Source organism: Cygnus atratus, chromosome Z (assembly GCF_013377495.2).
Source record: "Cygnus atratus isolate AKBS03 ecotype Queensland, Australia chromosome Z, CAtr_DNAZoo_HiC_assembly, whole genome shotgun sequence".
Classification (NCBI taxonomy): Eukaryota; Metazoa; Chordata; class Aves; order Anseriformes; family Anatidae; genus Cygnus; species Cygnus atratus.
Genome location: NC_066396.1, coordinates 4,341,428 through 4,364,257, shown reverse-complemented (window position 1 = coordinate 4,364,257; position 22,830 = coordinate 4,341,428). Strand labels below are relative to the sequence as shown.

General features: G+C 43.4%; 1 protein-coding gene across 1 annotated transcript in view; it reads left to right on the top strand.

Annotated features, from left to right (window-relative positions):
- The window catches only part of SETBP1 (SET binding protein 1), a 254,088-nt gene that overhangs the window by 177,119 nt on the left and 54,139 nt on the right, over positions 1-22,830 (top strand). Inside the window, exon 5 of the mRNA XM_035559958.2 lies at positions 812-4,277. Coding sequence (XP_035415851.1) covers positions 812-4,277 — 3,466 coding nt within the window. The remainder of the gene's footprint in view (positions 1-811; positions 4,278-22,830) is intronic.

Sequence of the window (22,830 nt, the reverse complement as noted above, 5' to 3'; positions counted from 1 at the left end):
GTAACAAATATAATTTCTTTACCTGAAGGATGCCTCCCAAGAAAAAAAAAAAGTAGACTTTCTCTATCTCTATAAAAGTTTTTGGTGTAATTCTGCCCTTACTGTTACCCCTGCAATTTGAAAGGCTGCTGTTGGATCAGAAATCATATTGAAAATGTCTCTTACAAACAATACAAATAGCTGATTATTAAAATGGAAAAAGAATAATGCAAATCTTGAACCTACCAAACATACCCAACACATTTGATGCTTATCATTTTTAAACACTGATTTTGTGGGGATGACTTCTATGTGAAAATTAAAGCAAGTAAATTTTTGCAGATTTTGACTTAATGGGGAAGTGAACTCGTGGCTTTTTCTCTAGTTCGTTGTAATTTCCTAGATAATTCTGCATTCTTGTTGTTTACAATGGGATTAATTCTGGTCATCAGGTTCTGCAAGGGATTATTTCTAAGGAAAAAGGTTCTCACCAGGAGGCTGAGTTACACCATTCATCCATTGAAAAGGAATATTTTACTTGTGTTTTAAATTAAAAATCCATAGAAGATGTTTCCTCAGCAATTTAGCATTTATAGAAGTATTTCTATTGTTTTTAGAATGGCAAAACAAAACAAAACTTGTTTACAGTGCATGAATCTAAAAACAAATTTGACTTAAGCATAAGAACATTTTATAAAGGCTGCTAATCCTTATGAGGACCTCAGCTTAGAGGAGTTGTCATTCACTGTATAATGAAAGAGCTGCAAACAGTGGTTATGACTGGACTGATAAACTAACTTTTTTCCTATTTTTGTTTTCTTCTGCCTTTCAGGTATATGACAGGCCACAAAAACATTCTGCTCTGCACTATGATCCAGGCCTCCAACAAGACTTCACCAGTGACACCTTAAAATCAAAGCACCAGCAGAAAAGTAGCAACCAGCACCATCTTGACTGGTCAGCAAGCTCCGATACTGGATCCACTTCTCAAAGTTGCTTCATCAACACAGAACCCAGTCGAGAAGCAGTTAGTGCCACCAAGGTCACCGCTCCAGAACCAGGAGTTTCCTTCAGCAAATCCCAAGCAAAGAAGTCCTGTGCCAGCAGCACATGGGGGCAGCTGTCGGCCAGCAGCAAAGAGCTTGCCATCTGCAGTGCAGTCCCATCACCCAACAATATTAGTGCGGCCGCCCAGCCAAGCAGCGCTTCTGAGTGCAACCGGCTGTTGCCTCTTGGTGATCAAGAGGGAGGTGTGCAGCTGGAAGCCCCCGATCAGCCTGCTGGGAGTACAAAGAAGAAGTCCAGCAAAAAGGACTTGATAAGTCAAACCATCCAAACTGCAGACATCGAATGGGTGAAGAGTGCTCAGAAAACATTTGATAGCAAATCCCATGACAGCATGGAAGGAAAAAAGGAGTCGTACTCGATGGACACTATGTTGGATGCATCACCCTCAAAGCAGAATCCCACTTCTGCTAGCAGTTGTGAAAGTGACACCAGTCATGTACGAATTACTATCCCAATAAAGTCTCCGACAACAGATTCATCTGGCCACAAAAGGAAAAAAAGGCAATCTACAAAATCTTCCATGGAGAAAACTATCCAGGAGAAAAGCCTGCCTTCTGCACTTGCTATGAGCAGTGAAGTAGCAAACAGGACTAGCTCTCATTCAGAGGGGAGTAAAAAAGATCTTCGAGCCACAAAGCCAGGGAAAGTGATTGAAGATGAGTCCCCCTTAGTAGCTATTGACAGCAGTGTGCTTACTGACAAAGCTTCCCCCAACAGTGCCACCCGACTCAGAAAACCTGTAGCTGTGACACCCACTCTCCTATCCACCGATCTTCCCACAGCTAGCAAATTATCGGAAGTCCAGCACCCCAAACTTGCAGCTAAGCGGCGATGGACCTGCAGCAAACCTAAATCTATCCTTCGGGAGACCTCCATGACAGCATCGGAGAAGCTGATGGTGGAGCCTCCTTCAGCCTATCCCATCACACCATCTAGCCCTCTGTATACCAATACAGACAGTCTTACTGTGATCACACCTGTCAAGAAAAAAAGAGGACGACCAAAGAAACAGCCTTTGCTCACTGTTGAAACCATTCATGAGGGAACCTCTACCAGCCCAGTGAGTCCAATCAATCGTGAATTTCCAGGAACAAAGAAAAGGAAGAGGAGACGGAATCTGGCCAAGTTGGCCCAGATGGTCCCAGGAGAGGACAAGTCCATCAGTGAACTCAAGTTTCACAAAAAGGTCGGGAAGCTTGGGGTCTTGGATAAGAAGACTATCAAGACCATTAACAAGATGAAGACCCTCAAGAGGAAGAATATTCTCAATCAGATCTTGTCCTCCTGCTCCAGCAGCATAGCTCTGAAAGCGAAAGTCCAGCCACCGTCTAGTGCTGGGCCAACAACCATTGATGCCAGGCTAGGGAAGCAGATCAATGTCAGCAAGAGGGGGACTATCTACATTGGTAAAAAACGGGGCAGGAAGCCAAGAGCAGAGCTGCAGCCTCAACCAGAAGAACCTAAGACAGTCATCAAGCACTCAAGGCCTGTTTCCAGCCAGCCAGAAAACCCAGCAGTGCCTTCCAACCTGCAGTCACTTGTGGCATCGTCACCAGCAGCTATTCATCCGCTTTCGACACAGTTAGTGGGGACTAATGGCAACCTTAGCCCTGCAAGTACTGAAACAAATTTTTCAGAGTTAAAAACTATGCCAAATCTTCAACCTATCAGTGCTCTTCCTACAAAAACCCAGAAAGGAATGCACAGTGGAACTTGGAAGCTGTCTCCACCCAGGTTAATGGCTAATTCACCTTCCCACCTCTGTGAAATAGGTTCTCTGAAAGAAGTCACGCTGTCGCCAGTGAGCGAGTCTCACAGTGAGGAAACCATACCAAGTGACAGCGGGATAGGTACAGACAACAACAGCACTTCTGACCAAGCCGAGAAAAGCTCAGAATCCCGCCGGAGATACTCCTTTGATTTCTGCAGCCTGGACAATCCAGAGGCTATCCCATCCGACACCAGCACAAAGAACAGGCATGGTCACCGGCAGAAACATCTCATTGTGGATAACTTTCTCTCTCATGAGAGCATTAAAAAGCCAAAGCACAAGAGGAAAAGGAAAAGCCTGCAGAACAGAGATGACCTCCAGTTTCTGGCAGACCTTGAGGAACTCATCAATAAGTTTCAAGTGTTCAGGATTTCCCATCGAAGTTACACATTTTATCATGAAAATCCATATCCCAGCATCTTCAGGATTAATTTTGATCACTACTATCCTGTGCCATATATCCAGTATGACCCATTGCTCTATCTTCGCAGAACCTCTGACATGAAGTCTAAGAAGAAGCGTGGTAGACCTGCCAAAACCAATGACACCATGACAAAGGTGCCTTTTTTACAAGGGTTTGGTTACCCTATTCCCAGTGGGAGTTACTATGCACCCTATGGAATGCCTTACACATCAATGCCTATGATGAATCTTGGTTACTATGGTCAGTATCCAGCTCCTTTGTACCTGTCTCACACGCTCGGAGCGGCTTCCCCATTTATGAGACCTACTGTGCCCCCACCCCAATTCCATGCAAGCTCTCATATGAAGATGTCCACCACTGCCAAGCATAAAACAAAACACGGAGTGCACCTACAAACACCTGTGGGAATGGGCCTTGGAGACATGCAGTCCTCTTTGGCTCCTCCAAAGGTCGGAGGAACAAGCCTTTCAAGTGGCCGACTTCACAAAAGGAAACACAAACATAAGCACAAGCATAAGGATGAGCGGATATTGGGGACGCATGAAGATCTGAGTGGTCTCTTTGCTAGCAAGTCCACTGGCTTCTCCAGCCATGCGATCAATGAAAGACTAAGTGGCTCAGATAAAGATCTGTCCTTGCTCAATGAGAAAAGCAAGCATAAGGAGAAACAGAAGCACCAGCATTGTGAAACTGGGCACAAAGGCTCAAAGAGTAACTTTGAAGTGGATACGCTGTCTACGTTATCACTTTCTGATGCCCAGCAGTGGACACAGAGTAAAGATAAAAGTGACTCAAGCAATGATCCCATTGACTCTTGCACAAAAAGATACTCTGGTAATACTGAGAGTAATGCAAGATCAGAGTCCCTGGACATGTTTGGTGAAATGAATTCCTCAAGTGAGAAGCGGGACAACGATGCAAGTGGGAATAAAAGAAGAAGCTTTGAAGGGTTTGGAACTTACAGGGAAAAGGACATTCAGCCCTTCAGGACAAATAGGAAGGACAGAAGTAATTATGATTCTTCGGCCTCTTCAGGTAAGCTCCATTTTATTCCATTTTACCTTACTACATTTTCATTTTAATGCTGAACAGAGGGACTTGCTGTTTCCAACAACTATGTTACGTTACTAACTTCTCTGGATTTTTTGTAATCGAATCCCGTTTTGGTCACGTGTTAAGCCAAAACCTTTAGAAGTACTTGAGTTGTTTTTTTTTATAAAATTTTTTTTATAAATATTTCTCTTGCCTTTGTGTATATATCCTTTCTTGAATCAAAAATCCTCCAAAAATGTAGCCATTGTGCTCTGCAACAACAGCAATTGCAAAGCCTGTTGGAAAAGTAGGCAACCCTCTTTTTGGGATCTGATGTCTCGAGGTGGTGGTCATTGCCCAGCCTTTGGGAGTACAACCACGGTACTGAGCAGTCTTCACTCTGGCCCAAAGTGTACAAAATCCATTTGTTGATGGGCTGGGCAAGTTGTGGGGGAAGCTGTGGGTCAATGTCCGATGCCTGGTGTAGTGTACTGGTGATCCAGAGGGACCCAACACAGCGATGGCAGTGCTGAATATATGGACACCCTGTGTAAAATCCTTGTGTAAATTTGTCACTTCCAGTTGGCAGGTGTGGTGTAAGGTAATTATCCTGAGCATCAAGTGGCTGTGGGAGGGACTAATGTCATTGAAACAATAAACCCTAGTCAATTGACTCTGAAGAGTTTGAGGATGCATGACTTGGAAATACAAGATGGGTATATAGGAAGCTCTTTTGGATGCTAAGGACATCTGTTCCTCTCCCGCAGAGTTGGGGGAAAGGAATCCGAATCTTGTCTGAAAGACTGAATTGTACTTTACAATAAGGAGCTGCATTTGTGATGACACAGAGGCAGGTGTTTCTCTGCAATATAAATGAATTTAGCCTGGGAGGAAGCCCAGAGCCCCTGCACCATCAGATATTTATCACAAAGCAGATTTCACACTTGGTTCTGGAAAAGGGTGAGCTTTACTGAATCAACCAACAATGGACGGGATTCTGATGTGCTAAAAAAGAGCTTCAGAGAAACATAATTCATAGCCTCCAAAAGGAAAAGAGAATCAGCAGAGAACATAGAGGGAGCAGGGAATTTGTATAACCTGCCAATGTGAGGCTCTTAAGTTTTTTATTGACTTGTAGCTGATTGATATCCAAGGTCTGCTCATCCTTAAGCTACCTAGACATTTCCATTTCCTTCACTGAGACCAGGATCTGTGCTATTATGACGAAAAGCAGTCTAAAATGAGCTTATCCTATGGAAACGTTCCCGTTCACGATATCACATTATATCAGAGTAGTTGTGACACCCAGAAGATAGACACTTGGAAACACAGGAAGGAGACTGAATTCAGTCCCTGGCTACATCAAGGTTGCTACATGCTTGTCAAATAACAAAATTATTCTCCAGCAAGCGATGTGGTGGCTATTGCAGTAAAGTTGTGTCCTAGCAAACATGGGTTAAAAGTCTTCAGAATTTTTTACAGGGCTTTTTTGCAGTTGTCCACTGGAAGTTACTGATCTCACAGTCTGATAACAGTTGGATTTGTAGCCTTTCCCTTCTGAGAAGATGTTCGCCAAGCCTGTTTTCCCAATTTAACATATTTCACTTAGGCACAGCAGATTGTCAAGAAAAAATTCTCAGCACTGGTGAACCCAAATGAGTTTCCAAATTAGGGGCATAATCCCCACCAGGCTGATTTGGAAATAGAATTTGTTAAGAAAAAGTCTATTTCCTGTCATTTTCCTTCTGTTTATTGTCCAAGACAATAAAAACATAAGATGGAGTGGTAGAAATTACAATAGGAGCTTCATCAGATTTGCTGTTTAAACTCATAAAACTGGTTCTCATTTAAACCAGAATTATTATTTGTATTTATTTTTTGTTCTTTATGATTACAACTGCACACCATTCCCCATGACCTAATCCATCAAGTCACAGATTATGAACTGGTTTCTTCAAGCTATTTCTGTCAAGCTATTATTTAGATGGAAAAATCATCAGCAGTTAACTAAGCAGAGCCAGCTAACCAGAGCCATACCTTGCACTACAAGGAAAAATACTAAAACTAAACAACTCTGCCAAGAAAGGCCTGGAGCCAAGACTGCTCATTAAAGCCCAGGAACATCTGTCTGCTTATGACTGTCTAAGATCTCCGTGCAGCTTTTTTCCTCTCTGCCTTTGACCTTCACTGGGATTCCCAACAGAGGTCCATACTTGAGTCTAGCCATAGCTATTAACTGGTTTCCACTGAGGAGGGATTAAACTTTTCCATGATAACCTTGGCCTTCTTTCTCCTAATTCACCTTGCATTTCCCTGAGGTGGCTAAACAGTGATTGTCTAATCATAAAAATAAAAGGTAAAAGGGAGGGAAAAAAAAAAAAAAGTGCCCTATGAGAACACAGTTCTGTCCCAGGAGGCAATTCCGTAGTCTGATTGTTCCTGCCATCCCGTATTTGGCATCTTTCACAATTGGTCTCACAATATAAAAGTAATATATAACAGAGATAAGAGGAGACATCCTGAATATCCAGGTGAAAGCTGGAAATAGATTTATATCATCATTTCAGTGTTTATCTTTACTGCATGGGTATTTTGGCATGCTAAGGAATGCCATTTGCAACTTCATAGTGTGTTGCTGGAGATTAAATATGGAGCAAAACCCACCCACCCTGTGTAGAAATATCTGTGATAAGAGCGATGAGAGGACCATTTAGTGCTCTTCAACATTTAGGCTTTGCAGTTAGCTTCGCTGTAGTGTGCTGGTGCAGGTACTGTTGTATTGCTGCTATTTTTATCATTATTACCTGTCTTATAACCGCATTTAGCCAGTTCTGAAAAGTTCAGCATTCCCTGATGCTATGCATTGGCGATGCATGTGGTAGCAAACAGCCCTGCCATATAACCCTAAAGCCTGCATATAATTTTGTGACCTAGAAAGGTTAGGAAAAACCACTACACTTGCTTTCTGGAGGAGATGGAAATCTCTGCAAAAGGGCCAGGTCCCATGCAGTGAGTGCCATCAGCCACCTTGCTTGGCAGCAGCAAGCTTCTCCTTTCTCTGCATGGCACCAGCTTGGGCCATCCCTGGGCATTCTCTAGAGGGGACCTTGTGAGCTCTGGCTCATTTGGAACGTCTTGGGACCTCCTGAGGGTAAACGTGCAGTGTAAGTGCAGGTGGCTGTTCTCCACGTGCGCTGCCTGTTTCTCCACCATTGCTCTGGAGATCCTTTCCATAAACAATGGTTAATAACTCTCCCCCTTCCTTTCCATCCACTCCCCGTGACCTATTTCTTCCTACTGAATTTTTCAGAAATTACTATTTTTTTTCAAGATTCCTTGTACTCCCCCAACCTCTCTGTATTTAAAAAGACTGGTTAATGATACCAAAATGAACACTACTTGCTTATTTGGATGCTGCAGATGACTGTTTGGTGGCATTGCTCAGGCTTGTAGGCAAGGATGCTGCAGGTGCTTCAGACCCTGCCCTGCCACAGCCTGTACTGTCACTCAGGCATGTCCTAAAGAGGTCTTTCCAGCTGTTTTGTGCAATAAGCCTTGGAGTTGACTCTCTCCCTCTGCTCTGCACAACCAGACGTGCACCTCATGCATTTGCAACACGCTCTGTTGTCCCTCTGGCACTCTGTGACCTGAGGCACTGTGCACAGCTGGATGGCTGAGCCTTTCATCTGCTCACCAGTTGATGCTAAAGTCCCAGGTGAGGTAACGAGGGGGAGGCCACAATTGGTGACACAGCTGGGCTGGGGAGACTGAGAGCAAAGCTGTGTTTGAAAGAGGTCCTCATGGCAAATTCCTCAGCTTCCTGGCATGTCAGCCTGCTACTCTTTCATACGTGATACTGAAGAAGAGGCTTGAATTGCTGATGAGCAGTCTTAATGCTGTAACTTGTGCCTTGGAAAAGAGTAGGAATTGTTGGCATTCCAGGCTGCAAACCCACACTGCTGGCACCTCGCACTTGTTGAACCTCATTAAGTTCACGTGGGCCCAATTCTCAACCTTGCCCAGGTCCCTCTGCATGGCATCCCTTCCTTTTGTTGTATCACTGCACCACTTGGCTTGGTGTCATCTGCAAACTTGCTGAGGGTGCATTCGATCCCACTGTTTGTGTCACTGATACAGATATACAAGCAAAGGGTGTCTTGCTTGCATGTTAGGCACCATGGCTGAAAGATCAGCTAATAAGTACATGGGTTTCATCACATATAGCACAGACAACATGCACAGTAAATTTACAGGAATATAAAGTTAATCCTACTCAGCTATTAGGAAGGTAGTAACCATCAGTCTCTGAATGCTGGATAGTTAGCATGACAAACATGCTTTACAAATTAATGTTTAACTTCCCTACAAGCCCCCCAACCATTCCAGCCCTGAGGTCCAGCAGTGAATGAATTTCGTCTGACTTGACCTTTCCTTCTCAGCTAGTCTGTACAGTGTTGGTTTAAGGCTGAAGGAAATTCACCAACAGGTAGTGTTTGGCCCTAAGACTTGAGGGGAGAATAGGGGCTGTGCCACGTGTATGTACGTACACACCAAACCACATTCAGTAAATGCACAACTCTATGCTGCTATTACTTGAAGTTGTTTTTAATGTCTTAATCTTGAAAATGTCCTTGTTCCTGTTAAAAAGCCTTAAGCTGGTTGATTAAACCTTCCAAAGAAAGAGTAGGAGGAATGCTGGAAGAGAGGAGAAGTGACAATCAAGTAGATGAACAACATTCATCTGATGTCAGTACTAACATAAGTAACCACACGCTGGTGAGGAGTGTCATTTATCCAGATGAGATTTCTTCCCTGACAAAACTCCCCTCTACGGCTCAGTTTTCTGCTGGAATGGGCCATTTCCACGCAGCACAGAATAAATCTCTGGTCATCCTCTCTCAGAAGTCAAATGTGTTATTGTGATTTAAAACAGGACTTGCTATGAGCAAAAACAAGCATCGTGAAATATTAGCAAAGCCACCATGAGGGTTTTCTTGTTGTTGTTTCAGAAACAGCATATGCACTTCTAGACCATTATTATGAAGCTTTAATCACCCAAAGTTTTACTGCTTTTCAGTAGTGGGTAAAATTCTTTCTTCTGAATCTATAAGGAAAACCAAGACAAATAAGAGTAGTCAACTGTCTTAGTAATAAAACTTTGCTTATTTTTTTGTATATTATGTTCCATTAATAATATTTTTATAGATCCAGCATTGGTTCATTATTCTGCAGTGAATATATTATTTCAGGAATAGTGGAAATGGGTCCAACACTATATTTGATAAAAGCTTTCTCATTTGGCCATCCCAGAGACATGCTATGAATGTCTATCCTGACCAGGTCTTGTGTGTATGCTCATGGATGCACCTTTACATACTGGGACAAATGGGGAGAAAGGACAATTAGGGGAATGAACAAATTTCATCAAATATCAATTCAAACACATGCATAAAGTCACCTTCCTTTCTTCAGTAGCAAGATTTGATTCGGTGGTATCTAGGTGGTACGTGGCAGTGCGTGCACAGATGCAGAGGTGGGCTGATGTGTGGAGTGGGGTTTGGAGACCCATCTTACATATCCTAGTTTTCTCTTATGACTCCAGAAAATATCTAAACAGGATTAAACCTCAGCGTCTGTCTTGGAAAGGGGGATAAAAGCAGTATCCTGATGCAGAGACCCATGGTGAGTACTTGAAGTGGATGGGAGAAGAGCCAGGTGCGAACTTCACTTGCCAGGGACGTGTGGAGCATTCGTCACCCTTCCTCTTCCCAGCTCAGCTTCTGCCATGGTTTCCTCTGACACCCCAGGCTCCTACACAGCTTCAGGCAGCTGCAGCAGTTTTCCAGACCCAGTGCCAATGGGGGGGTTGTTCCCTCGCCCTGTGTCGGGTGGGGAGGGACAGGCCCTGTACAGTTACAGGGTGAGTGTTTATACCATCTGGCCCATAAAACCCAGCATTGGAGCTTTACAAAATCCCATTATTTGTAAATACAATTACATTCATAAAAACATCTGTTTTGGTCCCCTGGATGCTTGAGCGTACAACCCAAACTACTGAAATGACCTCTGAAAGTGCTATCTAGCCCCCCTAGGAGAAATGTCCTTGTTGTTTTCCGCCAGTCGTGCGGAGAGGAGGCCAAAGTGGTGTGGCTGTTGCTCCATCCTGCCCATGGCAGTTCCTAGAGGAATGGGCTGCTGAGGTAAGACAAGAATGATGGGGAAAACAAGTCAAAGTTTTCCTTGTAAGTGCTTTGACCAAGGCATTTGAAATACAGCGGGTTTTGCTGTCGTTGTTGTTTAACACTGCCACTTGCTTACTGTGCTGCTTCCAATGTTTGCACTGACCACAGAGAGAAGAAACAAGAGGGAAGCTGGAGTGGGAGAGGGAGCCGGAGTATTTACCACCCAACCAATCTTTTATTTCCTCTCTTAATGATTGTATGTTTATTGTGCTGCCTGAGGCTCAGTACAAAGTCTTTTGGACCAGCGATGAATTAATCAAATTAAATGCTGTGACCCCTTTGCTTTCTGGGTGTGTTACAAGCCTTCCAGAACCCTGCCTAATTTCTGCCTCTCACTTTTCTCTCTGTCCAACAGTCAAGCAGTTCTTCCTTTGCAACTTGGCTGCTCCCAGCTATTTATCTTCGCTCTTTCTGGCCAATGCCAGAATGTCTTGTTTGAAGTTTTTATTTAGACCACTGCTGGTTTATGGAATTGTGCAGATTCCACGTTGGGTGTGCAGCAGCTTCACGTCAGACACAATTGGCTTCTGCTGGGCTCTTGGCTTTAAAAGGCAATAAAGAATCAAGGCCTGATTCTCTTCTCGTCCCTGCATAAATCAAATGTGTCTCCATTGAAGTTGGTGAAGTTGACTTCAACCCCAAAGGAGAGAAGTTTCTGTTGTGGCAAAATGAGGCTGTGGGGCTGGGAAGCGTCCCGTTGGTGGCCAAAGTCTATGCGGCTGCGCTCTACCTGTCCTGTGCCATGGAAACTCCTGCAACCAGCCTCAGTTTGGCATCTGTAGAGAAGATTTCATTAGCCCAGAGGGAGAGGACCGGCTAGGATTTTGACAGTGGGTACTTGTTTAAGTTGCAGCCTTAAGAAGTGTTAGAAGAAAAAAGTATGTGTTGTAGCTCTGGACTATACCCGCTATAAAAGCATATTATTTCTCGCTTGAAGGCACTGATAATCTGAGTACAAGGCAAGAGGTCAGTTCAGATCCATGGAGGAAGTAAAACAAAGCAATTGCTCTATCTTCACTAGTAACCTGCCTGTCACTGTGATACAAATCTGGGCATAGGAAGGGCTGAGCTCAAGAGATCTGCACTGAGTTGGATCCTCCTGCACCCAGGGTGACCTACATCCCATCCAGCCCAACTGCAAACATGAGAGTTGGGGTCTGTGACCTCCCAAGCATTCTCTGGGGAGGCTTTTCTGTTCCCACCACCCACCAAGAGTTTATATTCATCTATCACAGCAAAAGAAAGCTGAAAGAGAATTAGCCTAGTTGTCTTCACCTACCGGATTGAAGCAATGATGCCAAACAAGAAAAGAGCAAGAATTCCTTGTTTTAAGGTTTCACTAAGAAGGAGGTCAGAATAATTCCTCCATGGATCAAGGGCTGAGGGGAAGGGTGAGAAAGGAAAGTGTTGACCATGGAGGAGGTTTTAGGATGCAAGGATTCATAATAAGGCTCAGCTATGATCTGTCACAGAAGGCACGCAGCTGGGCAGGAACACACAGGGGCTTTTGCAGCAGCACTGAGCCTGACCAAAGTTTTGCACAGGGTGTCACCGGTTTCAAGAGGCTTTAGGAGTGTGTACAATGCAGAGTTAACTGTCAGGCAAGGGCAGGACTGGATGGCTCAGAGGGATTTGCTAATGAGCTATCAAGCCGTGGGTCACTGGTTGAAATTTAATCTGCAAGAACAGTGAAAGAAAATCAAATAAAAGTGCTGACGTCAGAGTGATGCTGCAGCAGCAGCAAAAGCGTTGCTGGTGCCTCCTGCAGCACACACAGGCAGCTTAAATAAACTGGGCGCAAACTGTGAAGAACTTGCCTGGCTGATCCCAATGGCAAGATACAACACAGCCAAGGTTTATTCTATGAGTAACTTGCAGGTGTTAGTGAGGTTGCTTGTGAATGACATCAGCATGTCTGATCACAGACTGTGACCCAAATCCAGCAGTTTAGTTTTAGTGGTTATACACCACTGAAACCTGTTGTGGATGCTCTAGGTAGGCTTTGCCCAGTGGTATCGCAGTAGGTGAATCAGCAGCATGCCACTGAGGAGAGGAGCAGCTTCCCGTGACGGAGGATTTTTGTGTTAGGTCCCATGCCAGGGCCAGCAGTGGTGGAAAGGCTTTGCCATTCCTAGTCTGCCTGGCTCATCTCTTGGGTTGGGGACCAAAGGGACAAGGGCAGTAGAAGGGCAGTAGATGCCCTCAGCATTGGTAGCAGCAATGCACGTAGGGCTCGGCACACAGGGGCAGTCACGCTTGTGCTCCTCACTCTGGGAGTAAGGAAACTTTACTCAACCATGCCATCAGCTGAGCAGTGCCTGTGGCTCTCAAATTAACTCTATCTCTGCCTGAAGGATCACCCTGGCTTCTACCCAATGATGTGCTTGTTGTCCTTTTCACTGATTTTTCAGGATCTCAGGACCTCAGGTATTTTATTGGACCACTCAGTGGTCCTTCCCCTGAGGGTACAAGGTCTCTGCAGAGGGCACAAGCTGCCATTTCAGCTCTGTGTCTTCAGCCTTTTGTGCTTCCAGTTTAGGCAGGGAAGGGAGCAACAGTCAGTGTTGTTTTCTGTGCCAGCTCTGATTAGTTGGTGTAAGAGCACTTAAGTAAGTTGACACGGACTTTAAGATGCTTGGTTTGCTTAAAAAAGAAAAGAAAAATTCCTCGGACTACTCTAGGATCTCTTTGCTGCCCGAAGTCTAGTCTGCACCGCTACAAGCTTGGGCTTATCCCAGTCCTGGGATGTGTTCAGTTGCAGAATATTTGTCATTTTGATGTTTGTTTATTTTCTATTTTAAAAAAAAAAATACTCCACGAGAGCCAGAAGTTCAAAAAATAGTTAAACTCCAGATTCATGCACATTTCCTGTTTTGCTTCTTAACAAAACCTCAAAACCACTTTGAACAAGTTTCCCACCTCAGTGGAGGGTGGAGCTGTGTACGCCCCACACGTGGCCTCAGGAAGTGCACCCAAGGACAATAGCACATCTCCCTTGGCACGGTGGGGCCGAAGTTGCTGCTAGCAGGGCAGTCAATACGTGCGCCTGTGCATGACTGCCCAAAAGCGCTTCTGACTCAGCCAAGTACACTGGAAAACTTTAACTTTACTCTTTCCAACAGGACAGACCGAGCGGTAGGGATGTGGCAGAACATTTTTTAATGGGCTGCCTCTCCGCGATGCTCAGCAGATATCAGCTGCTGTCGGTGCGCTGGGCGAGCTGTTGCAATTTCATCGGTTTGATCTCTTGAGACAACATCTTGATAAATAAGAAGAGCAGATAAATCTGCTGCCCTGAAATTAATGGTTGTTGCCTGATCTCCTGTTAAATGAATTCATTGCAATCTGAAGCAATGCATGCATTTTGCAAACCCAGCATTCTTTGGCTCCTGCCGTGCATCATGACATTACTTTAGGCGGTAAGGAAGATCGTAGGTGTGATACAGTGTGCTGTGGTAGATAGTCAAGTAGCTAGATGCCTGGGAACTCTGGACAGAGCTACGGCATCTGGGTGTGTAATTCTAAGTAACAATAAGCAGTGCTTAACGTTTCCTCCCACACTAGAAGCATACCCATTAAAGTTTAGCCAAGTCAGCTCTGCAAGTCCTTGCATAAAAGGACAACTGCTAAAACACTAATAGGAGCCACTCTTATGTTAAGGAGTGGGTAGAGCAAGTTGCATTAACCCAAATTCTCCTCTACTGCTAATCAGGGGAGTCTTGCTGAGATTAAAGAAACCCATAACAGGTAAAAATGATAACAAATCAGGCTCAAGCCCAGATTATGGACTCCCGAGTCTTTTCCTCAGCTCTGCTTCTCAGATGCTGCAGAGTCTGAACAAGTCAGTGGATGTGACTGAGACTATCCATGAGTCTACTGACGTTCACATGTGAGTGAATTGGCTATGTCTAAGTCCCAGGGAATGTCTCTTTCATCTGAAGTAGCACTTACTTCCCAGAGAAACCAAGCATGTGTATGAATCTGGGCCATGCATTTCAGACTTAAGAGTAATTTAAGCACATAAGCATATGGTTTCACACGTGTTCAGTGTTTGAAAGCTCAAAGTAGTTAGGTGTGTAGCTCCCAGCAGTCAGACCTGTGAGTCATGACGGTGCAGAGCTAATATTTCCCCAGGTATTGAAAAGGGCCCACTTCATTGAGTCACAGTCTGACCAAAACCACTGGTCTTAGGTGACATTCAGCTAGCATGAAACACCTCAGCAAGACAAATTTGGGGTGTATTTATACTGGTTTTGTGGACCAAAGTCTATGCCTCTGGACTGCTTGTTGCAGGCTGGCTTGTGTTCACACAGCTGAGAGCTGGGAGTGCCTGGTGTGGACAGACCGACCCACGCTGTGCAGTGCTTGATCCTGATCTCCACTGGCAATGTCTCTCTCCAGTTGTATGTATCTATTTATTTGTTCGTTGTTTGACTCTAAAATGGATGCCAGAATGGGTGCTGTTTGCAGCCACCTGCTTCCTTTGTGCTCTGGGAAGTGACTAGAGGGACACTGGGGGTTTGGGGACTCCAGGCTAGCATTGCAATGTTGCACCAGGTGAGAGCCAAGGTTGTGCAGTGCATGTCTGTACTGTGCCTGGAGCATGCTGTCCTCTTGCCCATGCCCAGCTTTCCTCTCGGATGAAAAAAATGGCTCCCTAATGGCCAGGTAACAACTGCTGAGCGTTGAGGATCTGGATATCAGGATATAGGAGAGGGACAAGGGAAGAGTCTGTTTGGCAGCATGGGAACGCCTGGGCATTCCTAAATGCCAGCTAAATCTGGGGCATGAGGGACTACCTGTCCCTTGACCTAGCTGTTCTCATGCCTTTTATCTGACAGAGCTCTAAAATAGAAGATTTTCAGGCAAAAGACCTCCCCTTCCACTGGGCTGACACGCTCTAGCCTCTGTATCTTACCTTCCTGGCTGCTGAGCACTCAGGCTGTGGCAGGAGGGGTCAGAGCCACCACCCCATCCCCACCTGCAGCCTGGTATTGCTCTGGCAAGAGCGGATGCCAGGGTCAGCCCCCTCGGGCAGGACAGCCTCCATCTCTATGTTTCCAGTTTCCAGATTAGTGCTCAAACCTTTAATATCTTGTGCATCCTCCTCCCACTTACCCCATGACACAGGTGCTTGCCTTTCGGAAGGGAATTTGCATTTTGAATCTCTCATAGGTAAGCATGCACACTGCCCAGCCTTGCGTTAAGCCCTTACCCAGCCACAGCCCTGAGAATAATGTTTCCCAGTGCTTCCACCTGCGTGGCTGTGTGCAGCCACATCAAGTCATCCCATGAAGGCACCACAGCTCACCACCAGTTGGTGGAGAAACGTGTGAGCTTTGCTTGGGTGCTGCTTCAAAGGTATCTGGGTCTGCCTTGCTTGTGTAGTTTGCGTAGGCACCTGCCCTAACTGATGTGAATCATTCTGCTGGAGCCAAGCACCTATTTCTTTTAGGTGTTGCAACATCTAAATTGAGTGCCTAAAGTAGGCAGTCTCAATCTAGCCTCCAGGGTCTCCACATTTACCTACAAATATAATGATATAATAGTCCTGGCCTAACTCAAAGGGCTGTTGCAAGATTTTAATTAATTAATGCTGGCAAGGCTTTGAGATTTTGGAAATGAAATGAGGTCTATAAATGAAGTGTATTATTATGACTAGATGGCACTTCTGCTTTACTTTCACCCCATACCTGGGCATGGAGCAGGGCAGCTGCTTCCTCTGATTCACTGTGAATCATGAAGAAGCTTACTTAAAATGTGGATGGTATTGATATATTTATACAGGTTAAAATGTTCTGAGGAAGAGGCACTGCTTCTCATTCCAAGAGTGCTGCTCCCTCTCTTTCTCCCCCTGTTTCTCAATGTTACCTCATCTATACCAGAGTCCTCAGTTACTGTGCTCAGTTTAAGTGCGATGTGACAGAAGGCAGCTGGAGATGTGACGGTCCTGCTAGGATTTGCAGAAAACCTAATTACTCCCCAGTGACAGTTCTGGCTGGCACTGGTGCTCATCCTGAGCACTGTACTCCCCCAGGTAGCTTTTGGTCTTCCGTTTCACTAGCATGACTGGTGTTAATTATAGCCCTGCAGTTTCAGCGGTGGGCAAGGCACCCAAGAGAAGTTGGTATCCCCGAAGTCATTCTGTGCGCCTAGCATTGGATTAGCACACAAAACTCTTCGGACCGAGTCCCTTGATAGGTCACACCATTTTATTAAATTACAAAATAGCTCATTAGATTGCAAGTCAGATTTAATTTTCCCTATATGTAAATTCTTAATGAAGAATGCTATAAACTTACTTGCTAAGCACTTTGCCTTCACTGGTAAGTGAAACACAGGTTGATGCTTCACGGCTAAAAGGGAGAGAAGGAGAGAAGAGAGAGGGGGAACATTTACGGCAAAACAGTGTGAGTCTGGGTGATGCCACTGAACACCCAAGGGATGCTGCTGTTTAGCTGGCCACCAGAAAGAGGTGGCCTCAGGAGAAGGAGGCTGCATGACCATACAGGTGGCTGCTATGGCCCTGTCATCAGGCCTCCTGCACTCTTTTAGTGTGCATAACATAGTACTGGCAGCTGCTCTTGCTCCTCACAGTGCAAGATGGGTCCTGGCATTGCCATCTGCCCCCCCAGCATTGCCCTGTCTTTGGTCCACTAAACTGGACCCAACTAATGACCTTTGGCCATGGCCAGAAGAATACTCCTTTCTCCAAGCCGTTAGTGTAACTAGGAATCAACATCACTTCTCTTATTATCATCCTTATGTCTTGTGTCCTCATCAAAGACATGATTTACTGTTTCCCCCAAGAGCAATTGCTAATTCAGGGGACAGGAGACACTTTGAAGGCCAAGTACAATTGTGCTGATGTAAACTGTCTGGTGGCCAATGGTATCTCATGTAAACTGGCTTTTCTGAGTCAAGTTCAGACAAAAGTGAATCTCACAAGACTGCAACTCTCAACCAGAGTTTCCAAGACCGTGGAGTTTGTGCTGGCTGTACACACGCTACTGGGTGTTATTCTACCTAGCTTGTCCAGGGTGCTTCTCTGCAGTAAATCTCAGAGTGGTTTTACAAGAGAGGTCAGTATCTTTACCCTCATTTTATGGGTAGATAAACCAAGGTGCAGGGAGGGCTTATGCCAAAAGGTCAGTGTCAGAGCGAGAAGCAGATAATTGCAACAGACTTTAATGCATCATTGTGCATGAGTGTCAGGATTTCTTACTGCAGAGCCAACCACAAAGTTATGCAGAGTTACCAAAGACAGAAACAGAGCAGTACTGACCTTTTCTCTACAGATAGGGATTTGCTCTCCAGAGGCTTTTTCCCCAGAACCGTTAAATGACTAAAGAAGGGCAGGTGCTGTTTCTCCCCCTGGGTGGCTATGCCCAGAGGCAGTAGAAGTCATTTTTAGGATATGGTTTCCCTCCTATTTACATCAAGCTAATAGCAGTGCTTATTTTAATTCAGTTGTCAAGTCACTTGATTTTTAGCTGTCAGAGTAGTATCATTTTTTAATTCTTGCCTTGTTTAAAACAAGTAAAGACATTTGAATGGGAACATGAAATTCACTGGAAGAATTATTTCTGCCTCACAAATATATATTGATAGCCTAAGAAAGCAGTGATGCTCTCTTTTCCATGACTAGAAATACTCCAAATCTCTAAAGCAACCCTAATATTTTACTCTAAAAGACCAAATCACAAGCTGTATTACCTTTCAGTAAGAACTTTATAGATTTTCTAGCTCTTACAGGGGTTCCTTAGGGAGTCTTAATTCATCCAAATGACATTGTTCTCTTGATGACTATCACACTCCTATAGGAAAATTTGCCAGTGGGGTATAATCTTGGTTTAAAAGATCCTAGAAAATAATACAAATTGAATAGGGGGATGGGAAGAAGAAGAAGAAAAGAAAAGGGGGAGCAAGATTATTTTTTTTAAATGTGGTTTGTGAAATTCACACAAACAAGAAAAATCCAGTTGCCATGAAGACTGATAAGCCACATGTATTTCTATAAGCATGTGTCAGCTTGATGTACTATACTTCTGTGTTTTATTCAATTACCACATTACGTAAGAACATGGTAATTGCCATACTGTATCTACCTCATCCAGCTTTCCATCTGAAGAACATGGAAAAGAAGGCACATCGAAGAAGAAAATGTTGCACTGGATCTGTGGAATGCGCATCTTCCTCCTTCCCCCTGATTAACAGATTGGCTTTTGTCCTTGTGATACATTTTTTATATCCGTTCATTTCTCTTCCAGTGTAAGAGTAAATATTCTTACCATCTACACTTCAGAAACTCATCTCTCTTCTTTTTTTTTTGTTTTTGATAGTTTTTAACTTTATAATATTTCAGATATATCCTGCCACAGGAAGTGAAAGTTGAAATAAGACCAGTCTATTTGGAACAAAAACATTAAAGATGAAAGCCCTCATGGAAACCAGTTCCAGAGTAATAGCAATGATTCATAAAATATGAGGCTCAGTGGATAGAAACTGAAGGCAGGACTAAGACTGCAGTAAAAATGCATCCTGATTTATACCAGGTAAAATGTACCTTTACATTGCTTGAATGCCTTCTGCTCTGAGTGTTGCCAGAGGAGATGAAGTTTACACATGCACACACACAAAAAAATGTTTATCCGTTAATGTGCACCTATATCTAAGGAAGAGATGGGGAGTTGGGTAGTGGTGCTATGAAATTCCACACAAATTTTAGGGACTGAAAGACTGTGAGTGGTATTACAACAAGTACCTAGAATTACCCTGAATGTAGTTTCTTGTTTCCCAGATCTTTCTCATTCTTACTAGGATTATATAAGATACTTTAAAGGCAAGTTTAAAAAGAGAGATTTTCCAGGTTGACTGCCAAGAAACCCAGAAGAATTGTCTAACAATGTGCAACGTACGAGTACTTTTTTCAGCAAGATGTGATATTTTTCAGTCTGCAGAATGACATTGTTTCATCCTTTGGGTTTTCATGTCCTTTTTTTTTTTTTTTTTCCTTTTTTGGCAGGGCTCTTTTATTGCACAATGATGATATATTTATTTTGAATTTTAATTTGCAGTCTTAGAATAGGTCTTTGGTGGCTGGGAGAAGTCATGACAATGAAAAAGAGTCTTCTCTGAAAAACAATATTCCATTTTTAACCATAACATCTGGCCAAATTTTGAGTGATTTCTTGAGGGTCTATCATGAATATGTTTGTGGATCACCTGCTAGGGACATTCATGGAGGGGTTTCTGATGGTTTAAGAGGGCTGAAGAAATGATGTTGGACAATAATGTGATGGCAATATAGTCACAATAACTATAAAGGACCAAATCTTCATTTTCTTAAATGTTCTCACTCTTAGCACTTGTCTACACATGAAGACCCCTTTCCCTTATCTGTGCTACAAAGGATACAATCAGGCACAAAAGAATGGACTGATAGCTCGTCATTTACCCGGCTTGATTTTCACTTGCTGGTTGATTTTGTCCCTGGAGCTATACTGCTTGCTTTCAGCATGCATTTCTTCTCAAAAACACTTCTGAGTTTCCCTTGCACTAGTAAATCTGTTGAGTTTAAAAGGAGAAGAAACCAGGGGATGTCTGCATGTAACAGCACTATTTTTCATGAGAATTTTTTAATGTCACAAAAACAATGTGTATCCACAGAGCTTTACACAACCTAACAAATGACCAGTTGACACTGTGCCTCTAATTGTCTTCAACTGGAAGCAAAAATGCTGTCTGTGAGCCAGAGCTGATTAACGCTATTGGTTGATGAATTTTCTTTTTAAGAAAAGGAGCCAAGGGAGAGCCACAACTGCTCTGAACTTTCGCAAGGACTGCCTCTGCTCTAGGGGAATTTTGATTTTTCCTGCTGTTTTGTTTGTTTTAAAAAAATGGTGATGTCTAATCTTCAGGAACGTACCTCATCATCCAACCCACAAACTGTTGGCAAAATAATAAACCTACACAGAATGTACTGTTAGATTCTTTTTTTTTTTTTTTTTTTTAATTCTTCCTTTCAGAGATATAAATCACAGCTTTTTGCTTTTGCAAATTAAAGTATAGGCTTTGCACTGGATAGTTGGCACCATTTCTTCTGGCCAAATGTTCCATGCTGCTTCCAAAGAAACTGTGGACACTGAGTTGGCTACAGTTTGCCTTTGAACTCCTTTGCAAAACCTCAGTCTTTATAGGCCTCCAAGAAAAAATATACATAGTTTACTTATTAAGTTGCAGTTTAACTCTTTTGTGTGTGAAATTGCTGATTTTTTTTTAACTGACTTTATGGTTTTTACTTCCACTCTACATGAATGACATCATCTTGCCATATAGGTAAAAGCAAAACAAACAAACAAACAAAACAAACCAACCAAACAAACAAAAAACAAAAAACTATACATTTGTTTACTGTCTTAAAAAAGCAGAAAATAATCCTGAACAGAAAATAGTTCTTTTGCTAGCTGGTTGTAAGTGTAAGTTTCTAGTAAACCATACTCAATTGATGCTGAGCAAATGTCCTTTACGTAATATTTCCAGATGCCTTCTCAGCTACACATTTGCCTTTATGTCTTTGTAATGTAGTCATCATACAGTGCTATCTTTGTAGCTTTTGCTGCAAATATAACTATAATGTATTTCTAAGTAATATGGAAATACGAATGCACTGCCTCGTGTGGTCTCACTCCTTGAAGCACTTGCTGGTCTTGTCTGTCAAATATGGTTTAAAGTTTTGATCATCTAAATGTTCAGCAAGGAATAAATGAAAGTTATTGGTGTGTAAAACATTGCAGATCTTGTGTTAAACTCGGACTTTTCCCTCTAGCATCCTTGTACTGCTTTCTTCTGCAATGCTTCGTTTCTATTGATGTGATGCCATCTTTGGTACTCTAACAAAGGGCTATATAAATGTTTGGAAGCCAGAACAGATGTTTCTGGGTAGCTTTCGTACATTTTGCCAAGTTCAGGCATAAAACAAGATCCTGACCACTTGTGGTTATTGTAGATTGTATGATTTTTTCAAAAGAAGAGTAAGCGTGCTGGGTCCAATGACTTCCTGTCTTCTGGCATCCTACCACGTCTTCTTTAGTATACCATAATGTTTCTCAAGTTTGCTTTTGTTTCACTCTCATAATTGGCTTTGTATATCCACTGACTGATCTGATTTTCCTATCGAGTCAGGGCTGTTCACTCCAGATTTTCACTAGTGTAACTGAGAGGAAAATTTGGTCCGTATGCTCTGTAATAAGATATATCATCACTGTCAATATTTTTCTTCTTCCCATCACTGCTCTGCCATATGGCAACTTCACAGGAAAGAGTTGAACTGCATATGTTCTTAGTAGGACTTCTTCATTCCCTTGCAAAATCGAGGTTGGTTTAATACCATTCAATTTAAACATGGAGGAAGTCCTTAATCCTTTAGCATGGTATTTTCATCTAACTTCAGCCATCCAAAAGCTAGGCAGCCACTAGGAACCAGTCATCGGGGCTCCTCCTATAGTCATGGGAGGGAGGAAGCAACTGAAGGAGGGTGACTCATGACATCCTAAGATAAGATTCAGGGGAAAGTATTTTTGTTGCGAACAAGACCACACATCTCCTATACACCTGCTGATCTTGGTGATGTTGAATCAACGAGTTGAGCTTCAAAGGCTCAATTTGCATTCATCTGTATCAGTGAATGGAATGAGGACAGGAGGAGATTTTCCTGAGCTGCTGGTAGCTTCCTGCCTGGCACCTTTTGGCCTCTGCCAACCAGGCTCTCCTCAAATAACACCTGAGCGTGACTCGGTGGACATCATGAGCCAGGGACTGTTTACAGTTGGCAAGACACAGGTAAGGCTGCCCTGTTTTGGGGTAGGAAATCTAGCCCTAGCAAGACAAGCCACATTATCTGCACCCTTTCAGGGCTGGAAAATGGATTATGGCTCATATATTTACTGGTGTATACACAGTCAAAGAGATGTAAGCAGTGAAGAAAGTGATATAAGAGAATGAAAGATGAATTTGAGAGTTTATTCATTTACATTGCCTGAAACTGGGACTTGGGTGCAAGTAGCAACCAAAGAGAGAAGAGTTCTGTTAGTGGCCCTTTTTATTAAGCATGTTTTGACTATGTGTCAGTGGTAGAGAATGACTGACCCCCTTTGAGTGAATATGGAAAACATTTGTAAAGGAAGATTTCCAGGACTCAGTATACCTAAATGTTTTCCTAAAACCTGTCACACTGCAGATGTCCCTTGAAGCCATCATTAGGAAACCAATATCCAGAGGGCTCATACCCAGCTAAATGCCCAATATTACCCAGT